Raw genomic sequence first — 25,970 nt, forward strand, 5'->3', positions numbered from 1 at the left:
AGTTTTTATCATGCAATTCTAGACAATATGGCTCCAGTCAAAGGAAATTGTGATTCTAAATTATTACCTTTAGATTTCAAAACATCAATTGTTAATAGAAAGCATGAAGCATCAAAATCCCTAAACTTAGCATACTTCATCAACAAAAAACACCACTAATTAATAAAAATCATTTACTCAATTTTTATTTGGTGTAAATAATCATAAAATAATTGCATAAATTAATTTCAATAAATTTTACCACATAACTATTGAAAGAATAACTTCCACCATCTCCCTGGAGATGGGGTTTAGGTCCTCATATCATCGACACGCTAAAAATTATTTTTCATTGCTCAAAAGTGTTTACAAGAGGTGAAAATAGAGAAAATAATAAAAAGGAAACTATAACTTCTTTTTCTTCGAACCCCAAGCTCTCTGTATTCCCCTAGTGGTTCTCCCCCAACTCCTATCTGTACATAGATATATTCTCAAATATCTACCATAACTCCACAGATTTTCTCTTTAGTGAAAGATATCTCAGGAATAATTTCTTTCTCTATTTATCACACATCTTCCTTTATTTGCTAGAATAAAATCCTAGGGATATTATCTTTTTTAATTTTAAATAAAATCCCAGATTCTCTTTCTTCTTTTCAATAAAAACCAACTCATAAATATATTATCTCTTTTAACTTCAAGATATGAAACTTCTTGTATAATAGGCAAGAAGATATCTTTGCGTTAAATCTTTAACATCTCCCATAAATTTCGTGAACCTGTTTCAAAATGAAGAAGAAGAGAGGTTTTTATTCATTTGTTGGGTGCATTTAACAAGTTGGGTACCCTTATCTGAAATGAGGGTGCCTTTAGTAATTTTAAGGGTTGCATTTAGTACGTCTTCTGGGTGCCTTTAATACTTTTTTAGCCAATTTTTCCAAAAATACCTACACACACAAAACATCATAATAAGTACGAAATCGAGCACTAACATTACAGAAAATTGAGAATAATTCAGACACTAAAATGTGTTTAACATATACCTAATTTTTTTTACACACATCGATGATTTTGATCCAGATGAAAAAACATGAAAAATTCAACAAATTCATCAGATGTTACAATTATAAAATCACGAGAAGAAGAAGTGACCAAACACAAACAATAAAATAAAATATTTTTTTCTATTATTTTAGATGTGGTTTTCGAATAATTATTGAATATCCCGTTAATCTTAACATAACTGATATATATGCAAATTTCTGTTACCCGTAATATAAATGTAGGATATCTGATAAAAGTTAATGAACTCATATATAATGCCCTTTATGCATCTTGCTAAGTGTCCTTGACAAGAAAATAAAATAAAATTAGATAAGACTATGTTTTTAAAGAATCTATGGACTGGCAAAGGGCTTCTGTCGTCGCCCATCGCGTATCCATTAAAAATTAAAGTTGAGGATCACTTCGGGTTAGTTTGCCAATAAGTCACGTCTGAGTTACTTTTTCTACAAATATGTGAGTAACAGAAGAAATTAAATTAGTGTACCGCTCGGTTGAACTCATAAGTTTGCTATCTCGAGCTTGTTGTCAATGTTAGATGTAAGGAACCGCAATCTCGTCAACGCTATTAGACTAGTCAAGAGACGATTTAGCCGCTAATTACTAGATTAGTTCAACACGAACGTTAATTAATAGAAATTAATATAACAACGATCTAGATACGATCCTAGTGCCGTTAGATAGATCTCGGAAAGTTACGTGGAATGGACTACTCGAACGTGTCGATCGGATACCAGATGAAGATGTAATCATCAAATATGTGTGAAGGGCAAAACAGTCATTTTGTAGTTAGACCGACTGGGGCTTCCCTTATCCTTGCTGGGTGTTCTGGTAGAATGTCTCTTGGCCTTATCTCTAGCCATCGAGAGGATAACTCTCATTTTCTTTCTTTCTTCTTCTTTCTTCTCTTTAGTTTTTCTTCTCTGCCTTCTTCTGCCGACGCTGAGAGGTGAGTATGAGATTCCATTTAAGAGAATTAATTATTGAGGGAGAGCAGATTAAGGAGAACATGTTGTTGATGTGGTGATTGTTTGAGCTGAGGAGAAGATGGGGTTGACGATGTGGTAGCTGAAGTTAGGGTTTGTAAATTCTTTAATTGAAATTCGTATGGAATTATAGGGTAATTAGGTGGCTGCTGGAGGAAGATCAGAGGGGTTGAGGTTTAATTACGGTTTTGAAGTTGTTATGTTGATTGAAGAATTAGGGTTTCATCTTAGGCCTGAGATTAATAAGAGTAATTGGGAAATTAAGGTTTGGTTTGAATTGAGAGGTGAACTGAGTTGTTAATGGATGAAGAATTGAGGATTAATACTGAATCGATGAAGTGAAGCTGTTCTAAAGGTGAATCGGAAAGAAAAGGTAAATTACGGTTCTTCTGATTTGAAAATTAAGTTTTGTGAATCTGATTAATTGATTGAGTAATTAATCTTGGGTTTATTTCTGATTTGAGTAGAAATGGTTGTATGAAGTTCAATTTTGATTCAAGAGGAATTAGGGTCTGTTCTTTCTTAATCTAGAATATAGAATCCTGGTGTTTGAATATTTTTCTTGAGATAGAAGAAAAGTTGGATATTATGGGTCGCGCTGTGTGAAATTTATATAATTGTGGTTGTAGTTTCGGTTTTGGTTGAATTACAGGGGATTTGAATAATAGTGGAGGTCTGAGAATGTCTGTACTGGTGGTGGTAATGAAATTGGTTAAACTGAGTTGTTGGTTGGTTTGAGTGCAGATTGAAGTTGAAATTATGGATAGTGATATTGAATTGAGATGTTGAAACATGGATTAGATGTATGAGCTACGTTTACTGTTAAAATTGAGTTACATGAAGAAGAGTTGTGGTGGCTTTGTTTAAGAAGAGAATGTAGAGGAATTGAGTAATCACAGATGTGAAGTTGGAGCTATTGCTGTGCTGAAGTGGAGATTCAGGTGATGTTGGTTTGATTTAGAATGGAAGAGTGTTTGTAGATATCGCTTTGAACATAGTTGAGAAGTTGCAGTTGGAGTTGGAGATAATCTGGTGGTGGTGTTGCTGTTGTGAGAGTTGTTGTAGTTGCAGGCGGGGAAGGTGTAACTGAGTTTGGTAGTAGTGTTGATTCTAAATGGATTGCAAGTTTAAATGAATGGATTAAGGCTATGTGAACTAGAGAAAGTAATTGAAGGTGACTGTAATTGGCTTTGGTGTTGATTATAGAATTGCAATTAGTGTTGCTGTAAAGCTTGGAACTGCAATTGCAGGTAACCGGTGTTTGTAATTGTATTTGATTATGAAGTTTGTTTTAAGATTCAATGAATTGATGCAATAAGTAGTTTGGAGTCGAACTTGAGTTAGAGTTGTAAGTGTTAGAATTAAAGTGAAGCTGTGTTTGAGTTTTTGGCCTATGCAATGGCCTGCTAGTCATCCCAGTCAGCCCTAGTGCATCTGACTGAGTCGAGTTACCCTTGTTAGCCTGAGTTGAATCGGTCTGAGTCAGTTGACCAGACCTTAACCCGTTGACTTGACATATGGCTGAACTTTGACCTAGACTTAGATGTTGACTGTTAGTTGACCGGTGATTGTTAGTTGACTCAGATGGACTGGACCTTAGTTAATTGGCCTGTTTAGAGAACTTGAGTTTATGACTAGTTATCTTATGTTGATGAATTGGACCTCTGTGGTCTGAATTGACCTTTAGCTCCTTCTACAAAGTTGTAGATATCCGTAAGACTTGCTAATAGATTACAGAATCAATCTAATTGAATTAGTAAACCTTGGTTATGTTAAAGGTAGAGGATGAAAAGATGTAAAGTCATAAATGGGCTTAGAACCATTAGATAGACTTGTATAATTCTTGTGTGAGCCATTTTAGCTAGACTCTTAGAATTCTTGTGTGATTAACAGTTAGTTTGTATTAACATCGATCGATTCAAGGATGAACCATTGGATCGTGGATCTCGAGGTAGGCGTGGCTTGTCATCAAGAGATGTGGGTATACTTTAACTCTTTTGAAACCATTGTTTGTTTCTTTTACAAAAATTTATGTTTAACAAACTCACGCATTGTCTGTTCGTGCTTTTCATGCATTGTTTAATTTGTGTTATGATTATTCTGTTGATTCTTTGAATCTTTCCATGAATTGGAAAGGACTTGTAATGTTTGTCGTCATTATGAATTGTAATGGGAAATGAGAATTTCCAAGTGTGGTATATAGGATGCGCTCCTCCATATTTTATATCCACATGAATTCAGCTTTTATGCTTATTAGGTGTGGAACAACCCGGCATCAATATAGTTATGTAGGTGTGGAAAAACCCGGCATCACTAATATATATTGTTTGAAGAAGGCGTTTGTCCATATACATGTTTGTGCATTTCCAGTGACTTAGTCACTTTGATGTTTGGGAAAACATGAGTTGTTTCCAAATCTTGCTCATGATTTCTTTAAAGTTAAATGTTATTCCTGCGTGACACTCCTTTTAGGGATGATGTGCTCACCCATTCCCACTTTCAGTTTCAGATACAGATCAGAGTTGCACATCGAAAGCTTCGAGGAGTTGAGTCCGTTTGTTAGATTACTTCGGTTATGTTTATTATGTTGCATATTATATTTGTAAACCAAATGACTATTGTATATATATCATTTGAGAGAAGTTTTTGTATATATATTTCTGAGCGGGGCTAGTTTTGGGTTAAATTTTGTAGAAGATTTCTTAATTGAAAGTTTTAACTATTTTGAATTAGATTCGTAGTGCCTCTTTATTTAGTTAATCTCTTGGATTAGTCAGCTGCTAGCTTTGGGCTCGCTACATTAGATGTGCAAAACTATATCTTCATGTCTAGTCTACTATGGTCAAGTCTCGAACTAGGATTAGAGTATGGTAGTTGAATATCAGACTACATGGAATAACCTTCGAAAATTGAAGACTGGAGAACAAAAGAAGACATTTGCAAGAGCTTCATCGACAAAGAGGTATGTGAAGACTGAACCACCTTATTTACTCACGGCATTTACCATTCTATATTATGAGACTATGTCATATGATTTTAGTAGATTTAATAATTCGAAGAATAACTTTCGAGTTCAAGCTTGTCTTGGTTAAACTCTAGAAATATGATTCAAGCAATGAATGTTCTATATCCTTCAAAATCTTAGTTGAAAATAATTTATTATTCAAGAACTATTTTTCTTTCAAGTTGATCATTTGGAAATTTCTTAAGCAAAACTTCATACTGCATTATATAAATCCGCTACAAGCACTAACATACTATCAGACGTAGAACTAGAATGTAGTTGAGACCGAATCGACCTTCCGAGCAATTCAACTTTAGTCGTGTTCATACTTCCGCGATCCAACGTGATCCACACACTCCCTTTACAGTCCTCAGAGTTTTTTTAGCAGTAGTGAATACTTTTAACTATTATTCCTCTAACGGATGGCCTATTGATTTGCTTCAGAAAGATATATAATCAAGGCAATGGAAATTTGTTTGCTTATGACGGATCTTCAGGGATAAAAACCCCAATAATTAGAATTACTTACTCTCTACAAAAGATTATAGAGATGCCTAAACGATTACCTCTGAAAAAGCGGGGGTCTAACAACCACACCCAATATTACGCTTAGAATTTTGTATGGACTAATCCCAATATACTTTCAAGAGAATCAACTAGACAGTCAGAATCAATCTTAAGAAAAGTATATCAACGAGTTATATCTCAATTTCTCAACTCAATCTGCAATCAAACAAATAGGAATTTGCGAGCCCGATTGAATAAAAGAAATAACTTGGACGGTATCAAAAACCAATATCCAAGTGTCAATCAATTTAATCAACAACCAAGGTTGGATTCACAATTGATTGAACTTACGCATAACCTGTGATAATTCAATTATATAAATAAATATAATGTGAAAAAGAAATAACACAGACACCAAAAGTTTTGTTAACGAGGAAACTGCAAATGCAGAAAACCCCGGGACCTAGTCCAGATTTGAACACCACATTGTATTAAGCCGCTACAAACACTAGCCTACTCCAAGTTAACTTCGGTCTGGAATGTAGTTGAGCCTTAACCAATCTCACACTGATCAAGGTACAGTTGCGCTCCTTACATCTCTGAATCCCAGCAGGACTCTACGCACTTGATTCCCTTAGCTGATCTCACCCACAACTAAGAGTTGCTACGACCCAAAGTCGAAGACTTGATAAACCAATCTGTCTCACACAGAATAGTCTATTGGATAGATAAATCTGTCTCCCACAGATGTACCCTATGAGTTTTGTTCCATCTTTTGATAAGTAAAGGGGAACATGAACCAATTGATATACCAGACTTATATCCCCGAAGAACAGCCTAGAAATATCAGTCACGTCACAATAATCTTAATCGTATGGTAGCGAAACAAGATATTGTGGAATCACAAACGATGAGACGAAGATGTTTGTGACTACTTTTTATCTTGCCTATCGGAGATTAAATCTCGGGCAAATATTAGAGAAGATATCACGATAGAAAGCAGCAAGATCAAAACACCCAACTACAGAGAAAATAGTTGGGTTTGGCTTCACAATCCCAATAAAGTCTTCAAGTCGTTAACCTACAGGGTTATGGAAAAACCTATGGTTAAAGGAGAATCGAATCTAGTCGCAACTAGTATCACACAGGAGGTGTGGGGATTAGGTTTCCCAGTTGCTAGAGTTCTCCTTTAAATAGTCTTCAAATCAGGGTTCGCAATCAATGTTACCTTGGTAACAAAATATTCAATATTCACCGTTAGATGAAAACCTGATTAGACTAAAGCTAATATATTTCAACCGTTAGATTGAACTTAGCTACACAAATGAAAAGTGACCTTTTTTAGATATGAGTAACTGTACCTAAGTGTGTACACCTTTGTTGGCTCAACAATAGTTAACCGCAGTTAGCCATATGTACACTTTCATATCAACCATATTCTTCTTAACCATAACTAGTTCAAATGACTCAAATGAAACTAGTTCTAGAGTTGTTCAATTGTTTATATACTCATATAAGTATACAAGACACAATTGAAGCAAAATCGATTTTGATTCACTCGAATCAAGTCATGAACATTATAGCCGCGGTTTGCAAAAGATTGCATTCCTTATTATATAAATATATTAGTTCATAAACAAACCAATTTTAGAACATAACCCACTCAAGTATGCAAACGGGTACGCATACCTTAGTGGCCGGACTAAGTTTGGGTTCGCCAGTATGTGAATGGGTACGCATACCACCAAACTCAGTAAAGTCTCAGAACTTCAACCTCACGCTATTACGCGTAACGGTATGCGTACTTAGTTCCCGGACCTTTACTAAACCAATCAGTACACATACGGGTATGCATACCATGGTTCCCGGGCTTGGATTACACATATGCAAGTACACATACTGTGCTTATATCCAATTATTCTAAACTCTCATTTCAACCATTGGAACATTTTCAGAAGACGACAATAGCTGTTTCACACAAACTATTAGCTTCAAAGCAATTTTCAAGTGATCAAATGATCAATACAAAACATTCCGAGTCTACATTAAATGACTATCTCACACAAATCATGTAAGATGTTATCATGCGATTTTCACATGATCATCTTTTGACTTTCGTCAAGAATACAAGATAAACTTGGTTAAAGCGAAAGCTTACCAAGACATATTTCGAGAAATAGATAAGGGAGATAAACTCGGCTCGAAATATCAAATGTGTATAATTGAAGTCTATATAGGAATACGACTTTTGTCTCAAATAGGAGATAAAGTAGATATAATTTTGAGTGATAGATGAGTTCAAGTCTCCACATACCTTTTGTTGATGAAGTTCCGCAAGTTCCCCTGAGTAGTTCTTCGTCTTCATTCGATGAACGTCGTGAAGTCTAAAGCTCAACTACGCTTACTATCCTAATCCGAGACTTAGCTATAAGTAGTTTAGAAATCAAAACTTATAGTTTTGGCAACTAAACTTGACAAACAAGCTTGAGATAGCAACGCTTGCTAGTTCGACCGAGCAATGCTATAACAATAATCCAAGTTTTGTTTGTGAGTATCGTTTCTTTGTCGCTTTGATGTTCTATGATGGCTTGGTATACTTTGTTATCCGTGTTTGGCCATCTTTGGAAGTTTTTGAGTGCAATAAGGCTCCAGTGTTTCTTCAAAGCTTGTTTGAGACCTTAGAAAGTGAAATATCCCGCTATAATTGTTACCGCGATGACTTTCATGTGATTGCATGGGATTTATCATTCTTTCTCTTAGTTGGAAAACTGTCGTTTCCTTTTTTATCACTAGAGTGGATGTTGGATGGAGATTCTGTGTTGGGTGATTATTATAATTTTTTTCTTGTGTAAGAAATTTTGGGGTTTTGCTCTTGGGGTAGATTCTTGGTCTGGGTGGTCTCCTCCTTTTGAAGAAAAGGTTGTGTTTGTATTTTATCTATTGCTTTCCTTTTTTAGTTGAAATTGATTGTGTTGAGAATAAAGAGTTGGAAGCTGAGGAATTTGCTGAAGAAGAAGTTATTTTTGCAGGGAATTGAGAAGGTTTAGAAGGGGGGTGAATTTTGGGGTTTGTGAGTTGTATTCGGACTTGATTAATTTTTGATTTTCGAGAGAGACTGATGCAGGCATGGTAGTAAAGATGACTAGTGTTGATGATGCTTTTACTGCAGTTGGAGGTTGCCATGCATTGGTTGGTGGTGGAGGTGCTTGATGATCCATTAGCGGAAGGCGTTACACACATAAAAAATTCTAGTAAGAGAATAATGGGGTTTTATAAAGGAATTGAGTTGTATAGATGGTCGATTATTGATGAGTTGATAAGAGAAAAATAAAAACTTAGAATATCGAGCCAAACATATATTTGTCTTTCGATTTTGTATTAAGCTGACACTGTGATGATTCAAGATATCAAATTACCAAGTGTTTACTCCAACACAGAATGAATATCGTAAATTATACATTGGTGATATGCAGGATTTGTGTTTTCTTGACCATGGTAAATGCGTCGGCCATCTTGACCATGAGAGAGAAACTATTATTTTTTAATGGTTATCGCGTACTCCTTCAAATGTGCATAATCGAAGTCTATATAGCTATACGGCTTTTGTTTCAAATAGGAGATAGAGTAGATGGACTTTTGAATGATAGATGAGTTCAAGTTTCCACATACCTTTTGTTGATAAAGTTCCACAAGCTCCCCTTAGTAGCTCTTCGTCTTCAATCGATGAACGCCGTGAAATCTAATGCTCAATTACACTTTCTATCCTAATCCGAGACTTAGCTATAAGTAGACTAGAAATCAAGACTTATAGTTTTGAAAACTAAAGTTGACAAACAAGCTTGAGATAACAACGTTTGCGAGTTCGACCGAGCAGTGCTCTAACAATCTCTCCCTTTGTCAATTTTAGTGACAAAACTATCAATACATATGGAATACAAAATAAATAAACTTTGTAGCTCTCAATCCAAATGCTTGATTTCCTTGGTTCTTCAACATTACTCGACATCTTCGTCACTTCCAAGTACTCTGGTGATTCTGAATGTGTTCAACTCAGCATCATAGTTGTTGAAGATTCGTAGCTATAACAATGAGAAAACAGTAGATCTCAATCATTGTTATACAATGTCATAGTATTATTACACAACATCAAAGTTCAATTGTATCACAACTTTGGCAATAATACTATGGTGATATGTATCACCCCCCCTAGCCAATACTTCATCTCTCATGAATACCACTTCCCCTTACATAATGATCCGTAAACCATATGTATTTGTAGTGTGAACTACACATTAATTCTCCCCCTTTTTGTCAATATAAATTAGCAAATGTACGAAACATAATGTGATCCTAATGAAATTTGCATAGAGATACTTCATGATCGAAAGGGAACATATCAACTTTGTTTCGATGATTTCACATAGCCGAAACTAGTGTATTCACCAAGGAGTTTATAAAGATACAAGAAAACTCCTACAATATTCCACAGCCGCACTCCCCACAAAGATGTGGCAATTAAGCACAAGTTCAATTAAGAACTCTCTCCCATTAAATGTCATTCCCGAAAGAACAACAAGAGCGACCTTACTTTCACAATAAAATAAGAATTTCTTTGGACATTAACAGATCACATGAAACATGAATTTGTATCCAAAATACTCAATTAAATTAACCACATGAGAACCCATGATTAATTTAATAGGAAATGTTCAATATAAGAGAACTTATGGAGCCGTACAATACTTACACAAAGATGTGGATCAGAGAAAGACCAATACTGCAGAATATTAAAATATTCATTCTATTTTTCCTTAATATTTGCATAGAGACATGTAATAGACTTAATCTTTGTAAACAAAAGTTCATCCTATATTCCATCAATATATTCATAATGACATAATAGGCTTAGCTTTTGTTATCGAAAGTTCATTCTATCTTTTATTGATATTTTCATAAAGACATATGATAGACTTAACTTTGAGCAAATATGGGACAATCATAGTTCACGGACGCAAATACACATATCTCATAATAAGTTGTAATATATAAAACTATAAAGATAGTACTGCAAAAAATCATCTTCCAAATAAACTTTAGAATTTAAATAGATAAATCCGAAAACATTGCAAGATAAAAATCGTTGGAAATAGCTATGTGTACTCACAATAATGGTTATTCACAACCCTAGTTATCCTTCTTAAACCACAAGAATAAATTCTCATAAGAAGTTTACTAGACAAAATAAAGACAGCAAGCATAAATTAAAATACTCCTAAACCAATAAAACCGATCATGAACGGAATCAAAGATCACTTCCGGAACCCCCATGAGTCTTGAGTCCTTTGAGCTCGTGATTGACAACATCCACTGCTTCTTCAAAGAAGATATCCTCATTGAGAAAATCTTTAACATGTGTCTTCATGAGAACAAGGTCTGAATTAACCATTTTCAACTAAGTTCTTAACACATCTATACCCTTCATAGTATCAACAAGTTGCAGTTTTGCTTCCTCAAAGTATTTAGAAAAATCATGAACCACTTCAGCAGAAACCATATCCTCATTCTCAACATCCTGATGAGTATGGGCATAGTAGCATGAGGCATCAAGATTTTGATCATCATCTTCTACTAGGGTTCTTTTCTTCCTCCCTTTGGACTCAAAACTGATACCTTTATCAAGAAAACCTCTTGCAAACCACCAGTGCGAGAAGGTGAAGACATTCTTGATAAAAAGACAATAATCTAGAGTATGCGTACGTGACTCAATAGGTTTGGTATTTAAATGGTTTCTTAGGGATGGTAACTTTTAGGGTTTCTAAAGGAAGTTCGTGAAAAGTAAGACATGGGTACACGTACGAACACAATCCGAACCCAAGATAAAAACAAAACCAAAACGAAACGTTCCTTTTTTGCAAGGTAAGAAAAACAGTATAATTTTGCTACGTGAAGATTTTCTTTCACAAATTTTTGGCTCAACAAATTTTATATCTTTATTGAGAAATAATTTAGAGCACAAGAGTAGCAGGCAACATAGTTGCAAAAAAATAAAAAAAATCTTTTTCAAAAACAAAAAGAAGACAATCGAAGAAATTCTCGAGACACAACCAATACTTAGGTAAAGCTGTCTGTGGACAATAGTTTAGCTATGGACGATAACTAAATATCTCAACTAATCAGAAAGCATTTTGCTAAAAGTATACCTGATTATTAACAAATCCTACTCAATAGGATTTTTATGAATTATGAGTAAGCATTCAACCCTTATGATTAATTAGCACAAGTATGAGCCCCAAGCTCATTTAAATGAATGGTGTTCACGATTGAGTTTTTTTTTCCTTCCAATTCTAGGATAAATTCCTTTTGACGTGAAAAAACATCATAAAACTTACTGTCATGAAAATATGTGACTAAGTTAGAATCCTTACCAGAAGAGGTTTGTGTGGAGGATTTTGACAGCCTTTTGATAAGAACCTTGTATCCTTCAATTATCATATTTAGGTTGTCCTTCATACCTCCACTTTTCATTCCTTCTCCTGAAACCTTATTCGCATCAATAATAGAATTATCTCCCTTTTTAGCCGAAGAAGATCCTTGATCTCTTCTTGGACGAATCGTGTTTAGATTACTGTTACATGCATGAACATTCGAGGAACAAATCGAACTGACTTTCCTGATAGGATTCACAGGGTGAGTACTAAAACCAATTGGTTTAGACATACGAATGTCAGTTACACATTTGAGAATTAAATCTAAGGTATGTTGAAGTCGAACAATAGAATTGTCATTCAACCTTGATTTCCTCATTTGTTCAACATGTCCTTTTGAATCACAAAAGAGACACACTTTCTGATCACCTGAGTGATTAGAGTTAACAGACTTAACACAATCGTTGGGAAATTTCTTCCTTCCGTGTGATGTGGAGATTCCTTGATTAGAGGAAGATACAGGCACATCTTTTCCAATCGGAAGGGACTGCGATTTTGCTTCTGGAACTGAATTTTCAGTTGGGACAGAAGTATATTGGTATAGTGGACTCTTTAGAACATCCTTGAATAGGGAATTTACTCAAAAGATGTTCAATTTCCAAGGCATCCTTCTTGAGTTTCGCCTCGAGTAAGGTTCATGAGACACAAACATCAGCGTTTTCTTCGCTAAGATCCTTTAATTTAGAGTCACGATATTTTACTATACTGATGAGTGCATTGACGTTGTGTTTAAACCGATTGATTCCATCATCCTGGATTCTACAAGATTTAGAATCAGTTCACTCTCTTTGGCTGCTTCCCCTTCATCAACAGAGTCAGACTCGTTAGACAGGTAATCGGGAAGACACTTGTCAATGCACGTCTGTTTCGTTGGAACACTATGTTCATATATATTTGATATTGAAAAATCTTTCTCTTTAATAAATTTCATGGAAACAGAACTTTTATTTCTGATGATGCTTTTTTCTCAGATATCACTACTGCCCATAGAATCAGATCGCTACAAACACAGACTTGTGATTAAGTGTGTTTGCCTGCTCTGATACCAATTGAAAGAGCGGGGGTCTAACAACCACACCCAATATTTCGCTTAAAAATCTGTATGGACTAACTAAAATATACTTTCAACAGAATCAACTAGACAGTCAGACTCAATCTTAAGAAAAGTATATCAAAGAGTTATATCTTAATTTCTCAATTCAATATGCAATCAAACGAATAGGAATTTGCGAGCCCGATTGAATAAAAGAAATAACTTGGACGGTATCAAACACCAATATCCAAGTGTCAGTCAATTTAATCAACAACCAAAGGTTGGATTCACAATTGATTGAACTTACTCACAACCTTTGATATTTCAATTATATAAACAAATATAATGCGGAAAAGAAATAACATAGACACCAGAAGTTTTGTTAACGAGGAAACTGCTAATGCAGAAAAACCCCGGGACCTAGCCCATATTTGAACACCACACTGTATTAAGCCGCTACAGACACTATCCTACTCCAAGTTAATTTCAGACTGGAATTTAGTTGAGCCCTAACCAATCTCACACTGATCAAGGTACAGTTGCGCTCCTTACGTCCCTGAATCCCAGCAGGACTCTACGCACTTGATTCTCTTAGATGATCTCACCCACAACTAAGAATTGCTATGACCCAAAGTCGAAGACTTGATAAACCAATTTATCTCACACAGAGAAGTCTATTGGATAGATAAATATGTCTCCCACATATATACCTATGAGTTTTGTTCCGTCTTTTGATAAATCAAGGTGAACATGAACCAATTGATATACCAGACTTATATTCCCGAAAAACAACCTACAAATATCAATCACGTCACAATAATATTAATCGTATGGTAGCGAAACAAGATATTGTGGAATCACAAATGATGAGACGAAGATGTTTGAGACTAATTTTTATCTTGCCTATCGGAGATTAAATCTCGAGCAAATTTTAGAGAAGATAATATTTAATCACGATATAAAACAACAAGATCAGAACACGCAACTACAGAGAAAATAGTTGGGTCTGGCTTCACAATCCCAATGAAGTCCTAAAGTCGTTAACCTACAGGGTTTTGGAAAAACCTAAGGTTAAAGGAGAATCGACTCTACTGGCAACTAGTATCACACATGAGGTGTAGGGATTAGGTTTCCCAGTTGCTAGAGTTCTCCTTTATATAATCTTCAAATCAGGGTTCGCAATCAATGTTACCTTGGTAACAAAGCATTCCATATTCACAATTAAATGAAAACTTGATTAGACTCAAGCTAATATCTTTCAACCGTTAGATCGAACTTAGCTTGTTACACACAAATGAAAAGTGACTTCATTTATATATGAGTAACCGTACCTAAACGTGTACACCTTTGTTGGCTCAAAAATAGTTAACCGAAGTTAGTCATATGAACACTTTCATATCAACCTTATTCATCTTAACCATAACTAGTTCAAATGACTCAAATGAAACTAGTTCTAGAGTTGTTCAATTTTTTATATTCTCATACAAGTACACAAGACACAATTGAAGCAAAATCGATTTTTATTCACTCGAATCAAGTCATGAACATTATAGCCACGATTTGCAAAAGATTGCATTCCTTATTATATAGATGTATTAGTTCATGAACAAACCGATTTTAGAACATAACCCACTCAAGTATGCAAAGGGGTACGCATACCTTAGTGGCCGGATTAAGTTTGGGTTCGCCAGTATGCAAACGGGTACACAAACTCATTAAAGTCCCGGAACTTGAACCTCACGCCAGTACGCGTACCGGTATGCGTACTTAGTTCCCGGACCTTTACTAAACCAAACAGTACGCACACGGGTATGCATACCATGGTTCTTGGACTTGGATTACACATATGGAAGTACGCATACTGTTCTTATATCCAATTGTTCTAAACTCTCATTTGAACCATTAAAACATTCTCGGAAGACGACGATAGCTGTCTCACACAAACTGTTAGCTTCAAAGCAATTTCAAGTGATCGAATGATCAATACGAAATATTCCGAGTCTACATCAAATGACTGTCTCACACAAATCATGTAAGATGTTAACGGACGATTTTCACATGATCATCTTTTGACTTTCGTCAAGAATATAAGATGAACTTGGTTAAAGAGAAAGCTTACCAACAAATATTTCCAGAATATGTAAGCGAGTTAAACTCAGCTCGAAATATGAAATGTGCATAATTGAAGTCTATGTAGCTATACGACTTTTGTCTCAAATATGAGATAGAGTAGATAGACTTTTGAGTGATTTATGAGTTCAAGTCTCCACATACCTTTTGTTGATGAAGTTCCACAAGCTCCCCTTAGTAGTTCTTCGTCTTCAATTGATGAACGCCGTGAAGTCTAATGCTCAACTACATTTTCCATCCTAATATGAGACTTAGCTATAAGTAGACTAGAAATCAAGACTTATAGTTTTGGCAACTAAACTTGATAAACAAGCTTGAGATAGCAACGCTTGCGAGTTCGACCGATCAGTGCTCTAACAACCTCACAATTAGAATTACTTACTAATGTCGATTTATGTTCTATAAATTTTATATTCGACATACATATGATGGTTAAAATATTTTTATCTTTCTCTGATAAAGATCATTTTTGTGTGATTCTTTTGTTTTGCAAGGAATAACATATATGGGGGGAGAACTCTACTTTGAAGTTGCGCTTAATGATTATTCTTTCTGGGGAGCATGGTTGTGGAAATCGAGGGAAAATTTATTTCTGATAATCTTTTTCCTGATAAGTAACAAGATCAATTATGATTTTAGTTGTCTTATCGAAGTTAGGGAATGATTGCTTTAGTTAATTGCTTTTCTAGTTATAAAAATTAAGTTAATTCTGACATTAATTTTTGTGCGTTGAAATATTTTAAATTAATTATGATTCCTGACAAGAAACTAATTATCTAGTTTAGTTTATTGAAACATGGTACAATTATTTTTGTATAATTGGATCCTGATAAGTAACTAGGTTAATTATGGTCTTAGTTTGGCTTATCGAAATAAAGGAAAGTTACTTCGGGTAATTGTTCCTTGGTAAGAGGATAAAAAAAATTACTTAGGTAGTTCAGATTTTAGTGGTGCTTATAAAAAAATGGTATGTTAGACCTTCAATTTTCTTAAGCTTTTATACATTCTATCGAATTCTTATGAACTTGAGGGTAATTTCAAAATGCTTGTTGTATTTTTCGTCCTTTTTTAATTTTTGTGACAAAAAGAGTAAGAAATATATATATATATATATATATATATACTATATAGTGACTTATAATCATTGAGAAAGGATATATGCGCTAAAAGATATACATCTAAACAGAAAAGAGTAAAGCATTCATCAAGGGGGAGAAACATGTCATGCTGCGTAGTATTACATACGATGGAACTGCATAACAAATATGTTATGATTGAATATATGCGTAGATTACCTTTAGGGGGAGTAAAGTTTTTGTTATTCAAATGTTTCAACATCGACAATTATTTTATAAATATTTACAGAACTTTGTGTTGTTGAAATTTGGAATCAAGCGTACAAAGATAGACTTAAGAGATTGTTATGTAATATAATATCTTTATTTTTTAATTCTTGTATTCTCCATATATAAAGAGTTTGGTCACTAAAATTGATAATATGGGAGATGGTTAGAGCATTGCTCAGTTGAACCCAACAAGCGCTGTTTGTCAAGTTGGTTGTCATATTTTAGTTCCAAAACTCGAAGCTACTTGATATGATTACTGAAAACACTGGGGGTACCAAAATACACCACTAACTTTTTCGTAGGAAATCTGTATGGAAAAAATCAACACAACTCCGAGAGTTAAAACTCAATCAAGGAAAGTGTCTAGAGTTATATCTCTATCTCTCTTGTTGTTAGAACATTTACAGAATTGAATCTGTGAACCTAATTACAAAGAGATTTCTTGGACGGCACCAAAGAACAATGTCCCAGGATCAATCAAGTCTTGTCCAACAAACTAGTTCGGACGTGTGTACTGTGATTGATCAATGCACAACCTGTGTATTTCAATTAGAAATATACACAATATAATGCAGAAAAAGAAATAACACGGACACCAGAAATTTTGTTAACGAGGAAACCGCAAATGCAGAAAAACCCCGAGACTTAGTCCAGATTGAACTCCAAACTGTATTAAGACGCTACATACACTAGAATACTACCAATTAACTTCGGTCTGGAATGTAGTTGAGTCCGAACTCAGTATCCCACTGATTCAGGTATAGTCGCACTCATTACGCCTCTTGAATCCCAGCAGGACTCCGCAAAACCGATTCCCTTAGATGACGTCACACTAAGTAAGAGTTGCTTCAACTTAATTGAAGACTTTAAACCAAATCTTCCTCCCACAGATTAAGCCTATATAATTAATTTCCTGATTACGATCAAAAAGGATGATCAAATCAAACGTAGGATCAAGGTGATGAAAATCGATAGCAATTTAACCAAAGTCTAACTATCCTCAAAATCCAGACTTATGCAACCCGAAGTGAAACCTAGATTATTATTCACCTCACAAGTATAAAATTTGCGGAACACAAAGTTGAGACGAAGACAACTTTGTGATTTCTATCTATCTTGTTCAAGTGATAAATCAACAATCGAACAAGATCAGGATACTCAAGTTATCAAGATAAAATATAACTGGACCTGGCTTCACAAATCCCAATGAAGTCTTTGATGGTCGCTAAACCCTAAAACGAATTCTGTAAAGGACGAATCTGGATACAACTATGACACACCAAAAAGTAGTGTCAGGATTCAGAGATCCCAGTTGCCAAGAGTTCCCCTTATATAGACATTCAAAGCATAGGTTTCTTTAGGTTTAAGCTAAGATAGCTTTGGAACCAAGCAAACAATATTCACCGTTAGATGAAAACTTTGAATCTCATTCACATAAACAAGATATACACCCTGGATAGGTAAACTGTAACCGAACCGTGTAGAAATACTATATTCGACATGATTAGCCGAAACTAGCCGGTATGAACTTGAAAGCTTAATATCATTTTCATGAACACAAAGACATTGATCTTGAGTCACAATCATGTGATCATCTAAGTCTATTGTTTTTAGAAAAATGATCAAATGCAAATTATCTCATAGAAATAATTTAATTGCAATTGAATCATAATCGACATTGGTAAATGCACAAAGTACAAATACATGAGTCGTTCGTGAATCGGCTGATTCATGGTACGCGGACAGGTTTGCAAGCTAATGAGAAAAACCGAGTTTCAGAGTTGACATAACTTTTTTAGTTCACGTACCGGTTTGCAAACTTAGGTGAAAAACTGAGTTCCGGAGTTGAAAGAACTTTTTCAATTTGCGAAACGGTTTAGAAACCTTAAGACTTTATCGGTTTCGGAGTTCACAGAACCTTTTCAGTTTGCGTACCGGTTTGGATACTAAACTGGTTCAGGAACATAGAACTGTATTGGTTCGCATACCGATTTGGATACTTAAACCCGGTTCCCTTACCACAGTTCCAAAATGGTTTGCATACAAATATGCATCCCTATCCGGATCACGAAACAAACATATTTTCCCATATATGCATAGGAATATGCGTATCACACAAATCTGTAAGTCGATATATAGCTACTCCGTTACGTGTACAAGTACATGTAATACAACTTCAGATGTATAACAATTATCTCAGTTTGTAAGACTGATAACACTGTCTTATATTCTGAATATAGTAGTTCTATATTTTTTCCTCTAAATCAATTCGAAACATTCCCGAATAACATCAACGACACATATCACTATTCCAGGCTATTTTCGAATGATAAACTTGAATCATGATTTTGGCTCGGAACCATAAATTGTTCTCCACCGAAATTGATCAAGTATGAACAAATATTGATTAAGCTTAGTCATTATATTTCGAGAAATTCGTAAACTAAATAATTAGTTCTCGACTCGAAAATCTTGTCTATGCAAGCTAGTCCAATTAGTTACGCGACAAACATCTCAAGGATAGAAAAGTGAATATGACTTGAGAAATATGTGGTTCGGTCTTCACTTACCTTTTGCTGATGAAGTTCTCCAAAAGCTTCGGTCGATCTTCTCCTTCAAACGGTAGAACACAAATGATGACTGGTTCGTTTCTCAACTACCTCTATCCTACATCGAGACTTAACTAATTGTATACTAGAAATCAAGGTATAGTTTTGACAACTAAATTTGACAACAAGCTTGAGATAGCAACACTTGTGAGTTCGACCGAGAAATGCTCTAACAATTACCAGAGTCAACTTTGTTAGGTTAGACTAAGAACAATATAAATTTTGAGACCTGCTCGTGTTACTCTGAAGAACCTGAAGATATACCTGCACCAACGAACAAATTATCCTTCCGTCCGATATCAGTAATACATACTTGACTTGTTCCATTTCTATCTTCAATTCTTTCAATTAAGTTTATATTGAAAACATAACGTACAAATTATATTTTGTTTACTTATCTCTAATTATTGTTGACTTAGTCATTCTATGATAAAAGTGTCAAGGAAAGATATACTAGTTGTTTTATACAACTTTGGTATACTGGGTTATGAGGTATATGACAAGCATGTAAATACAAGACAATTATACTCATAACTACATTAACTAGGCCTCGTTATTTCGCTAATAAGATTATTTTATACCTTTTGAAGGAGATACAAGAAATTCGATCACGGAAGAATTAATAGTGGAAGCTTAAATGACGTTTGCGGCTAAAACTATGATTGCTACTGTTTACTGCACCACAAGAAAGAGAAAGTTACAGGCAGCCTTGTCAATGTTGCAGCACGACCTAACCATTTCACAGCTAGAAGATAGTGGATGCCCATTTGCTAACTTTCACTTAATAGACAGGAAATTCGTGTAATACGAACCTGACTTTGGTAAATTCGTTCTAACGTTCGTCGTAATTAAAAAGAAAAAGGCTACCAAGTACACACTCTAGTGGTTGGTAAATTCACACTCATTTGGTTGGGAGAATTGGAAACCTAAGAATTTAATTATGGGATAATCCAATTCTTGGAAACGGATCAAGGAATTATATCTAAATCCTAAAAATCCATGATCGTTGAGGTAATTCAATTACTTTTTTTTTAATCTTGGAATCCCATTTGATTGCGCTATTGAATTAATGTAACGGAAATTTATTATTTTAGAGGAAAATGGATTCCTGAATTAGAATTGTTAATTACATAAAATTAGATTACTCCGCCTTCCATTCCTTGAAACGAACTTGCTCCTAATTCTAACCAATTAAATACAACCTGTACATAGTTTATGGAGAGATCACAATTATCATCCAACCATTCGTTACTATTGCTGACAGATCAGCAAAATTATAGATCAGGAACAAGTAAGTCCAAGTAGGTCAACAAAATCAAACTACTTGTACATTTGTTTTTGCCATCCAAAAGAAAGAAGGCTATTATTGGAGCGTCACACTCCAATAGAGGGGCTTTACTTGGATTCTTAATGTTCAAAAATGTAGTTATGGGATACCTTAACACATATACAAAATGTCTAGCTTACCCTTTAACTAAAATAAAACTTCAAAATCGTAGAAGTGATTTTACGTCCAGGTTAGGATTAATTCCAACCGTAAAATTTTATTTGCATGTAGTTGAACGTCCAGGTTTGGACTAGTTTCCAACCGTAGAAACTCATTTTACGTCCAGGTTTCTTTTAATTCCAACCGTAAAATTCGATTTTACGTCTAGTTTTCTTTTAATTCCAACCATAGAAGTGATTTTACGTCCAGGTTTAGTTGAATTCCAACCGTAATTTTCAATTTTACGTCTAGGTTTAGTTTACTAAATTTTCCTTTCGTCAACCTAGCCGTAAATTTCAATTTTACGTCCAGGTTCCTTTTAATTCCAACCATAGAAATTGATTTTACGTCCAGGTTTTGATTGATTCCAACCGTAGAAATTGATTTTACGTCTAGGTTTGGATAGATTCCAACTATAGAAATTAATTATTATCTAATTAAATTAAAATTAACTAAAAGATTATTCGATCGTTATAAAATTATTTGAGATAAGGAGTTTTTGATATTACTTCTGAGTGACCCGTTTTTATCATATTAGGTGACGCCACGCCCCAATAATAGCCTTCAAAAGAAAACATACTGAAAGAAAACATACTAGAAAGGGACGGTCATTTCGAAGCCCTCACTCTCTTGCTTTCTCCGCCCTTCATCCTCCTATATTTTCGGTTTTCTCTTCTCTTCCCCATCTCCATCCTCCTGAAACTCTCCATTGGAGAATCACTGAATCAGAGAGAAACCCAGTGACGCACTTGGCTTGGAAACAAACGAGTAGTACAATGTCTTTTTCGACAATCAAAATCATTCAACCTGTCCCAGTTACTAGATCTCATGAAAAATCCATTCTTGACCCTTTGAAATCAAACAACAATTCCTTCTTGGGCACTACTCATAAACTTCGTTCAATTTCATCCAAATCGAATTTTCCTTCTTTTATTCGTCGATCTTCTTCAATTTCAGCTGTTTCTGATGTCGTTAAGGAGAAAAAACTCAAATCTAACTCCGCCATCTCCAATTTGGTAAATCTTAAACATTCCTTTTCATTTGATTTAATTAGATCTCGTTTAGAATTTTAATCTTTTTGTTTGCATGAAAAGGAATAAACGTTTAGATATAGAATTCTGAATTCCAATTTCGTTTTTTTTTTCATTGTTTGTTTAGTTGATAACTAAAGAGGAAGGACTGGTATTATATGAAGATATGGTATTAGGGAGAGCTTTTGAAGATATGTGTGCTCAGATGTATTACAGAGGTAAAATGTTTGGATTTGTTCATCTTTACAATGGACAAGAAGCTGTGTCAACTGGATTTATCAAGCTCTTGAAAAAGGAAGATTCTGTAGTTAGTACTTACCGTGATCACGTTCATGCACTAAGTAAGGGTGTACCTGCTCGTCAAGTTATGAGTGAACTCTTTGGTAAGGCTACTGGATGTTGCCGTGGACAAGGAGGATCTATGCATATGTTTTCCAAAGAACATAATTTACTTGGTGGATTTGCATTTATTGGTGAAGGTATTCCAGTGGCTACTGGTGCTGCATTTACCTCTAGGTATAAAAGAGAAGTTTTAAAACAAGCTGATTGTGATTATGTTACATGTGCCTTTTTCGGTGATGGAACATGTAACAATGGACAGTTTTTCGAGTGTTTGAATATGGCTGCATTGTGGAAATTACCCATCATCTTTGTTGTGGAAAACAATTTGTGGGCAATTGGGATGTCTCATTTGAGATCTACCTCTGATCCAGAGATTTGGAAAAAGGGTCCTGCTTTTGGAATGCCTGGGATCCATGTTGACGGTATGGATGTTCTCAAGGTAAGGGAAGTTGCAAAGGAGGCAGTTGACAGGGCTAGAAGAGGAGAAGGACCTACTTTAATTGAATGTGAGACATACAGACTTAGGGGACATTCATTGGCTGACCCTGATGAGCTTCGTGACCCAGGTAAAACTTTCAAACCCTCGTCCCTTGTTCAATTGTATGTTATGAATTCGTTTAAATATATAGTTACTCATCTGATCTGTTTCGGTTTACTGGAAAGATGGTTTTTGGAAGTGATGTCAACAAATCCTTTTGGGTCATGAGCTGTTAGCTAGAAATATGACAAGGTTTCTTTGTACTGGACTGCATTTGTTACTCTCATTTGACAGATCTACGTAAAAACATTTGGAAAAGAAAAGGATATTCGGACCGTCTTAATTTAGTTGTACAGTCTGGATCTTATTTTAATTGCTGTTGATATTGATAGTTGAAGATTCCAAACATGTTTCAAATCATTAACATATTAGAACTAGAGACTGAAGTTACCTTTTAACATCCAAGTTATGTCCGAACTGTATGAAAAAGATTGTCATCGTCCTTTTGTTTAGAGCTCGCCCTGCTGCTTTTCATTCTGTTATTAAAAGGTTTTGTGAAAATTGTCAGGGTGTATAACTCGTTTTAATCTTTCCGTACATGCTATTTCAGGTTGCATTATTAGTTGTATGGAAATCCTTTTATCAAAAAAGATGGTTGACTATGCTCACTTTAACTGTAAATTTTGTGTTTATTTTGTCTCTTTGTTACATTCTTTGGTCTGTAGATATGTTTCAATAGATTTTCATCTTCGACTTTTGTTTTGGCAGAGGAGAAGGCTAATTATGGTGCAAGAGACCCGATCAAGGCCTTGAAGAAATATATGTTTGAGAATAATCTGGTTACTGAAGTTGAGTTGAAGGCTGTAGAAAAGAAGATTGACAAACTGATTGAGGATGCCGTTGAATTTGCCGAAGCAAGCCCTCATCCAGAACGCAGCCAACTACTTGAAAATGTGTTTGCAGATCCTAAAGGTTTTGGAATTGGACCTGATGGAAAGTACAGGTGCGAGGATCCGAAGTTTACACAAGGAACTGCTCATGTTTAAAACACTTCCAAGATCTATTGAACCAAATATATATCCTTCCATTGTTAGTGTGACCTTTTGTGGTCAATTTAATTCAGGTGTTTGTTACTTTGTTTTTCTTAGTAACAGGTTTGGCTTTTTTTTTGTATTCTGTCAGCTAGGTTTGCTTTCTTTCTTTTGATCTTCATTTTGTCTCCTTCATTAATAAGAACATCTCTAGTTTTATTCATTTTGTCTCTGGTTTTGTTGTTAATATAACAGTTCTTATCAAAAGTGATGTTTTTTCTGTGTTTCGTCGATGGATAGACCAACGCCGTCTTCTTCTGTGTTTCGTTTATATGTTTGTAACAATTTTAATACATGGGAGAGGTTAGCACCTATGATTTCTCCTCGATGTAGTGTTGCTTGTATTGGGAATCCTAAATGTGGTGAAATTCTGGTTGCTGGTGGTGGGTCAAGACAATGTTATGTTTAGTGCCGCTGGGAGTAGGATGAATTCAGTGGAGTGCTATAATGTTGAGAAAGATGAGTGGATTGCTTTGGATGGGCTACCTAGATGTCGTGCTGGATGTGTTGGTTTTTTGGCAGGAAGGGAGAAGAAATCGAGTTTTGGGTTATGGGTGGATATGGTGAATCCAGAACTGTTTCTGGAGTTTTTCCTGTGATGCATACTATAGAGATGGAGTAATCTTAGAATTGAAAAATGGTGGATATGGAGGGAGATTGGGGATATGTGGGGAGAATGGGAGAGGAGGAAACTTGAAATGTGGTTGTTGTGGATGGTGGTGAAAATAGGGATATGCCAATGGTTTTGATGCTTGATGGGTAGGACGTCATTTTCAGGTAATCCTTATAAACAAATAACCATGTGTAGACAGTTTTGATTAACACTCTTGTTGAATTTGAACTTGATTTGAATTATTCTGTTGCTATTACTGTCATGCCTTCTGTTTTCCTGATAAAAATGTGTTTAGCTTACAGCTTACTTTGTTGCCATGATTGATGTTTTGTTCAGTTTCCAATTGTCTATTAATCGGAAAAATGTAGCATTGCTGCATTAGTTAGTGGCGGGCAAGGCCTGAGAAATATAAGTATCAGATGCAGCAAAATTGAGTTCCAAGAGGTAATATCTAGGTATTGTTAGAGGTATGAGAACCATTCATTGTTGTTCTCTAGTTGCCAATTGGTGATTACTTTTGAATGTAAGGCTATGAACTAGAACTAGACTAGGCTCATGTGACTAGGTAATGCGGACAGCCACAAAATAAAGCATCAGTGTACCTATCAGGTCGTAGGATTTTGAATTTTTGGTAAACTACATTTGGAATATGCATCTTGAACGGTTTGAAATATTGCCTTAGTTTAGTTCATGTAGAATGTTTACTGTCTAGAATTCTTGTTGTTGTATGCTTTCCGGATAAATGTGTTTCCTCTTTCCTGTTAAGGTAGGTTGTGGACCGTGTGATATTGACTAATGTTCTGTAAATTGATATTATTGTGTTGCTTTATACCATATATTTTCTTGTATCTTTGACCATGATTGGTGTAAGGACAAGTTGATCTCTCCTTGTTTTTTAATTTATCTCTGCATTTGAGTTTATGGAACTGAAAAAAGTTGAACAAAAACTAGAATTTTCTGGTTTGCTACTGCCTAAAGATCTGATGCCATTTTAATACTGTGTTGAGGTTCGAGTCTCCTTGCAGCCAATCACAATAATAATCTTAACAAAGGCGCGTGGGTTTTGGTCCATGCTCGGATCGTTAGGACTAGTGAGAGGCTCTAAAATACCCGATACCTCGGGTTGTTTAGGCTAACATTGGTTTCGTGCTCAGCTACTTGTTAAGTAATTCCATTCTGGATTACACTGTTTCGAACTCTAACCTTAGTTTCTTCATGTCATGAGAACCAACAAGCATAATACTTATTTGTTTCGGAAAATTAGTTTGTCTCTGTTTCTTTCTGTTTATGTTGTGTTCTTATCCATTTCCAGTTTTTTACATTGTTTGTCTTCTCTGTTCTAGACTTCTAGTGTCCCCTCTGAATTTGTTACATGTATCTAAGTGACTCAAATACCAGGATTCTGTTTGTCTTTGTAGTTTGCATGTGATGGTGCTGATGTTGTGCGCCCTAAGGGGTGGAAAAGAAATGTACCCTTTGTAGTTTTTCCTGTATCATGCATTACTTCAATTACATTCATTCGTACTCTTCTTTCTCATAATAAGCAAGAAGGTTTTCTGATGGTCAATTATTTTCATCGTTTTTGTCCCTTGACACCAGCATCATGCCATCATCCAGTTCTGCTGAGTGCTTTTACAATATAATCACATGATTCCCATCTCTATCACAGTTAATAAGATGCATCTTTTCACTCCTTTTTGTATTCAAATTTCAGTTTCGCATTTTCTGTAACCTGTATGAAACCTTAACATGAAGCGATTTCACTTGGTATATGAATAATCGGCATGT

At 35.1% G+C, this 25,970-nt stretch overlaps 1 protein-coding gene, 1 long non-coding RNA gene and 1 pseudogene across 3 annotated transcripts; all 3 read left to right on the forward strand.

Moving 5' to 3' along the window:
- Positions 1-1,922: 1,922 nt before the first annotated feature.
- Positions 1,923-4,675, forward strand: LOC113292145. 2 transcript variants are annotated; one of them, XR_003331703.1, is made up of 3 exons: positions 1,923-3,277; positions 3,921-4,004; positions 4,531-4,652. It is a non-coding gene; the product is annotated as an uncharacterized LOC113292145 (long non-coding RNA). The 2 variants fall into 2 exon arrangements; XR_003331701.1 differs by lacking the exon at positions 3,921-4,004 and having other exon boundaries at positions 4,531-4,675.
- Positions 4,676-21,220: 16,545 nt separating this feature from the next.
- LOC113292177 (pyruvate dehydrogenase E1 component subunit alpha-3, chloroplastic-like) lies at positions 21,221-23,776 on the forward strand. The gene is made up of 3 exons (XM_026541437.1): positions 21,221-21,643; positions 21,786-22,566; positions 23,247-23,776. Exons 1-3 carry the CDS (start codon positions 21,404-21,406, stop codon positions 23,522-23,524), a joined length of 1,299 nt encoding a protein of 432 aa, XP_026397222.1. The 5' UTR covers positions 21,221-21,403; the 3' UTR covers positions 23,525-23,776.
- On the forward strand, positions 23,766-24,340 carry LOC113292193 (annotated as a pseudogene).
- The last annotated feature ends 1,630 nt before the right edge of the window (positions 24,341-25,970 follow it).

This window comes from Papaver somniferum, chromosome 1 (assembly GCF_003573695.1).
Source record: "Papaver somniferum cultivar HN1 chromosome 1, ASM357369v1, whole genome shotgun sequence".
Classification (NCBI taxonomy): Eukaryota; Viridiplantae; Streptophyta; class Magnoliopsida; order Ranunculales; family Papaveraceae; genus Papaver; species Papaver somniferum.

What these genes read in the sequence shown, in the direction of transcription:
- LOC113292177 (XM_026541437.1), top strand. Translation starts at nt 21,404, where the DNA reads ATGTCTTTTTCGACAATCAAAATCATTCAACCTGTCCCAGTTACTAGA. An exon ending in ACTCCGCCATCTCCAATTTG is followed by an intron (nt 21,644 to 21,785) that starts GTAAATCTTAAA and finishes TTGTTTGTTTAG; the next exon opens with TTGATAACTAAAGAGGAAGG. An exon ending in TGATGAGCTTCGTGACCCAG is followed by an intron (nt 22,567 to 23,246) that starts GTAAAACTTTCA and finishes TTGTTTTGGCAG; the next exon opens with AGGAGAAGGCTAATTATGGT.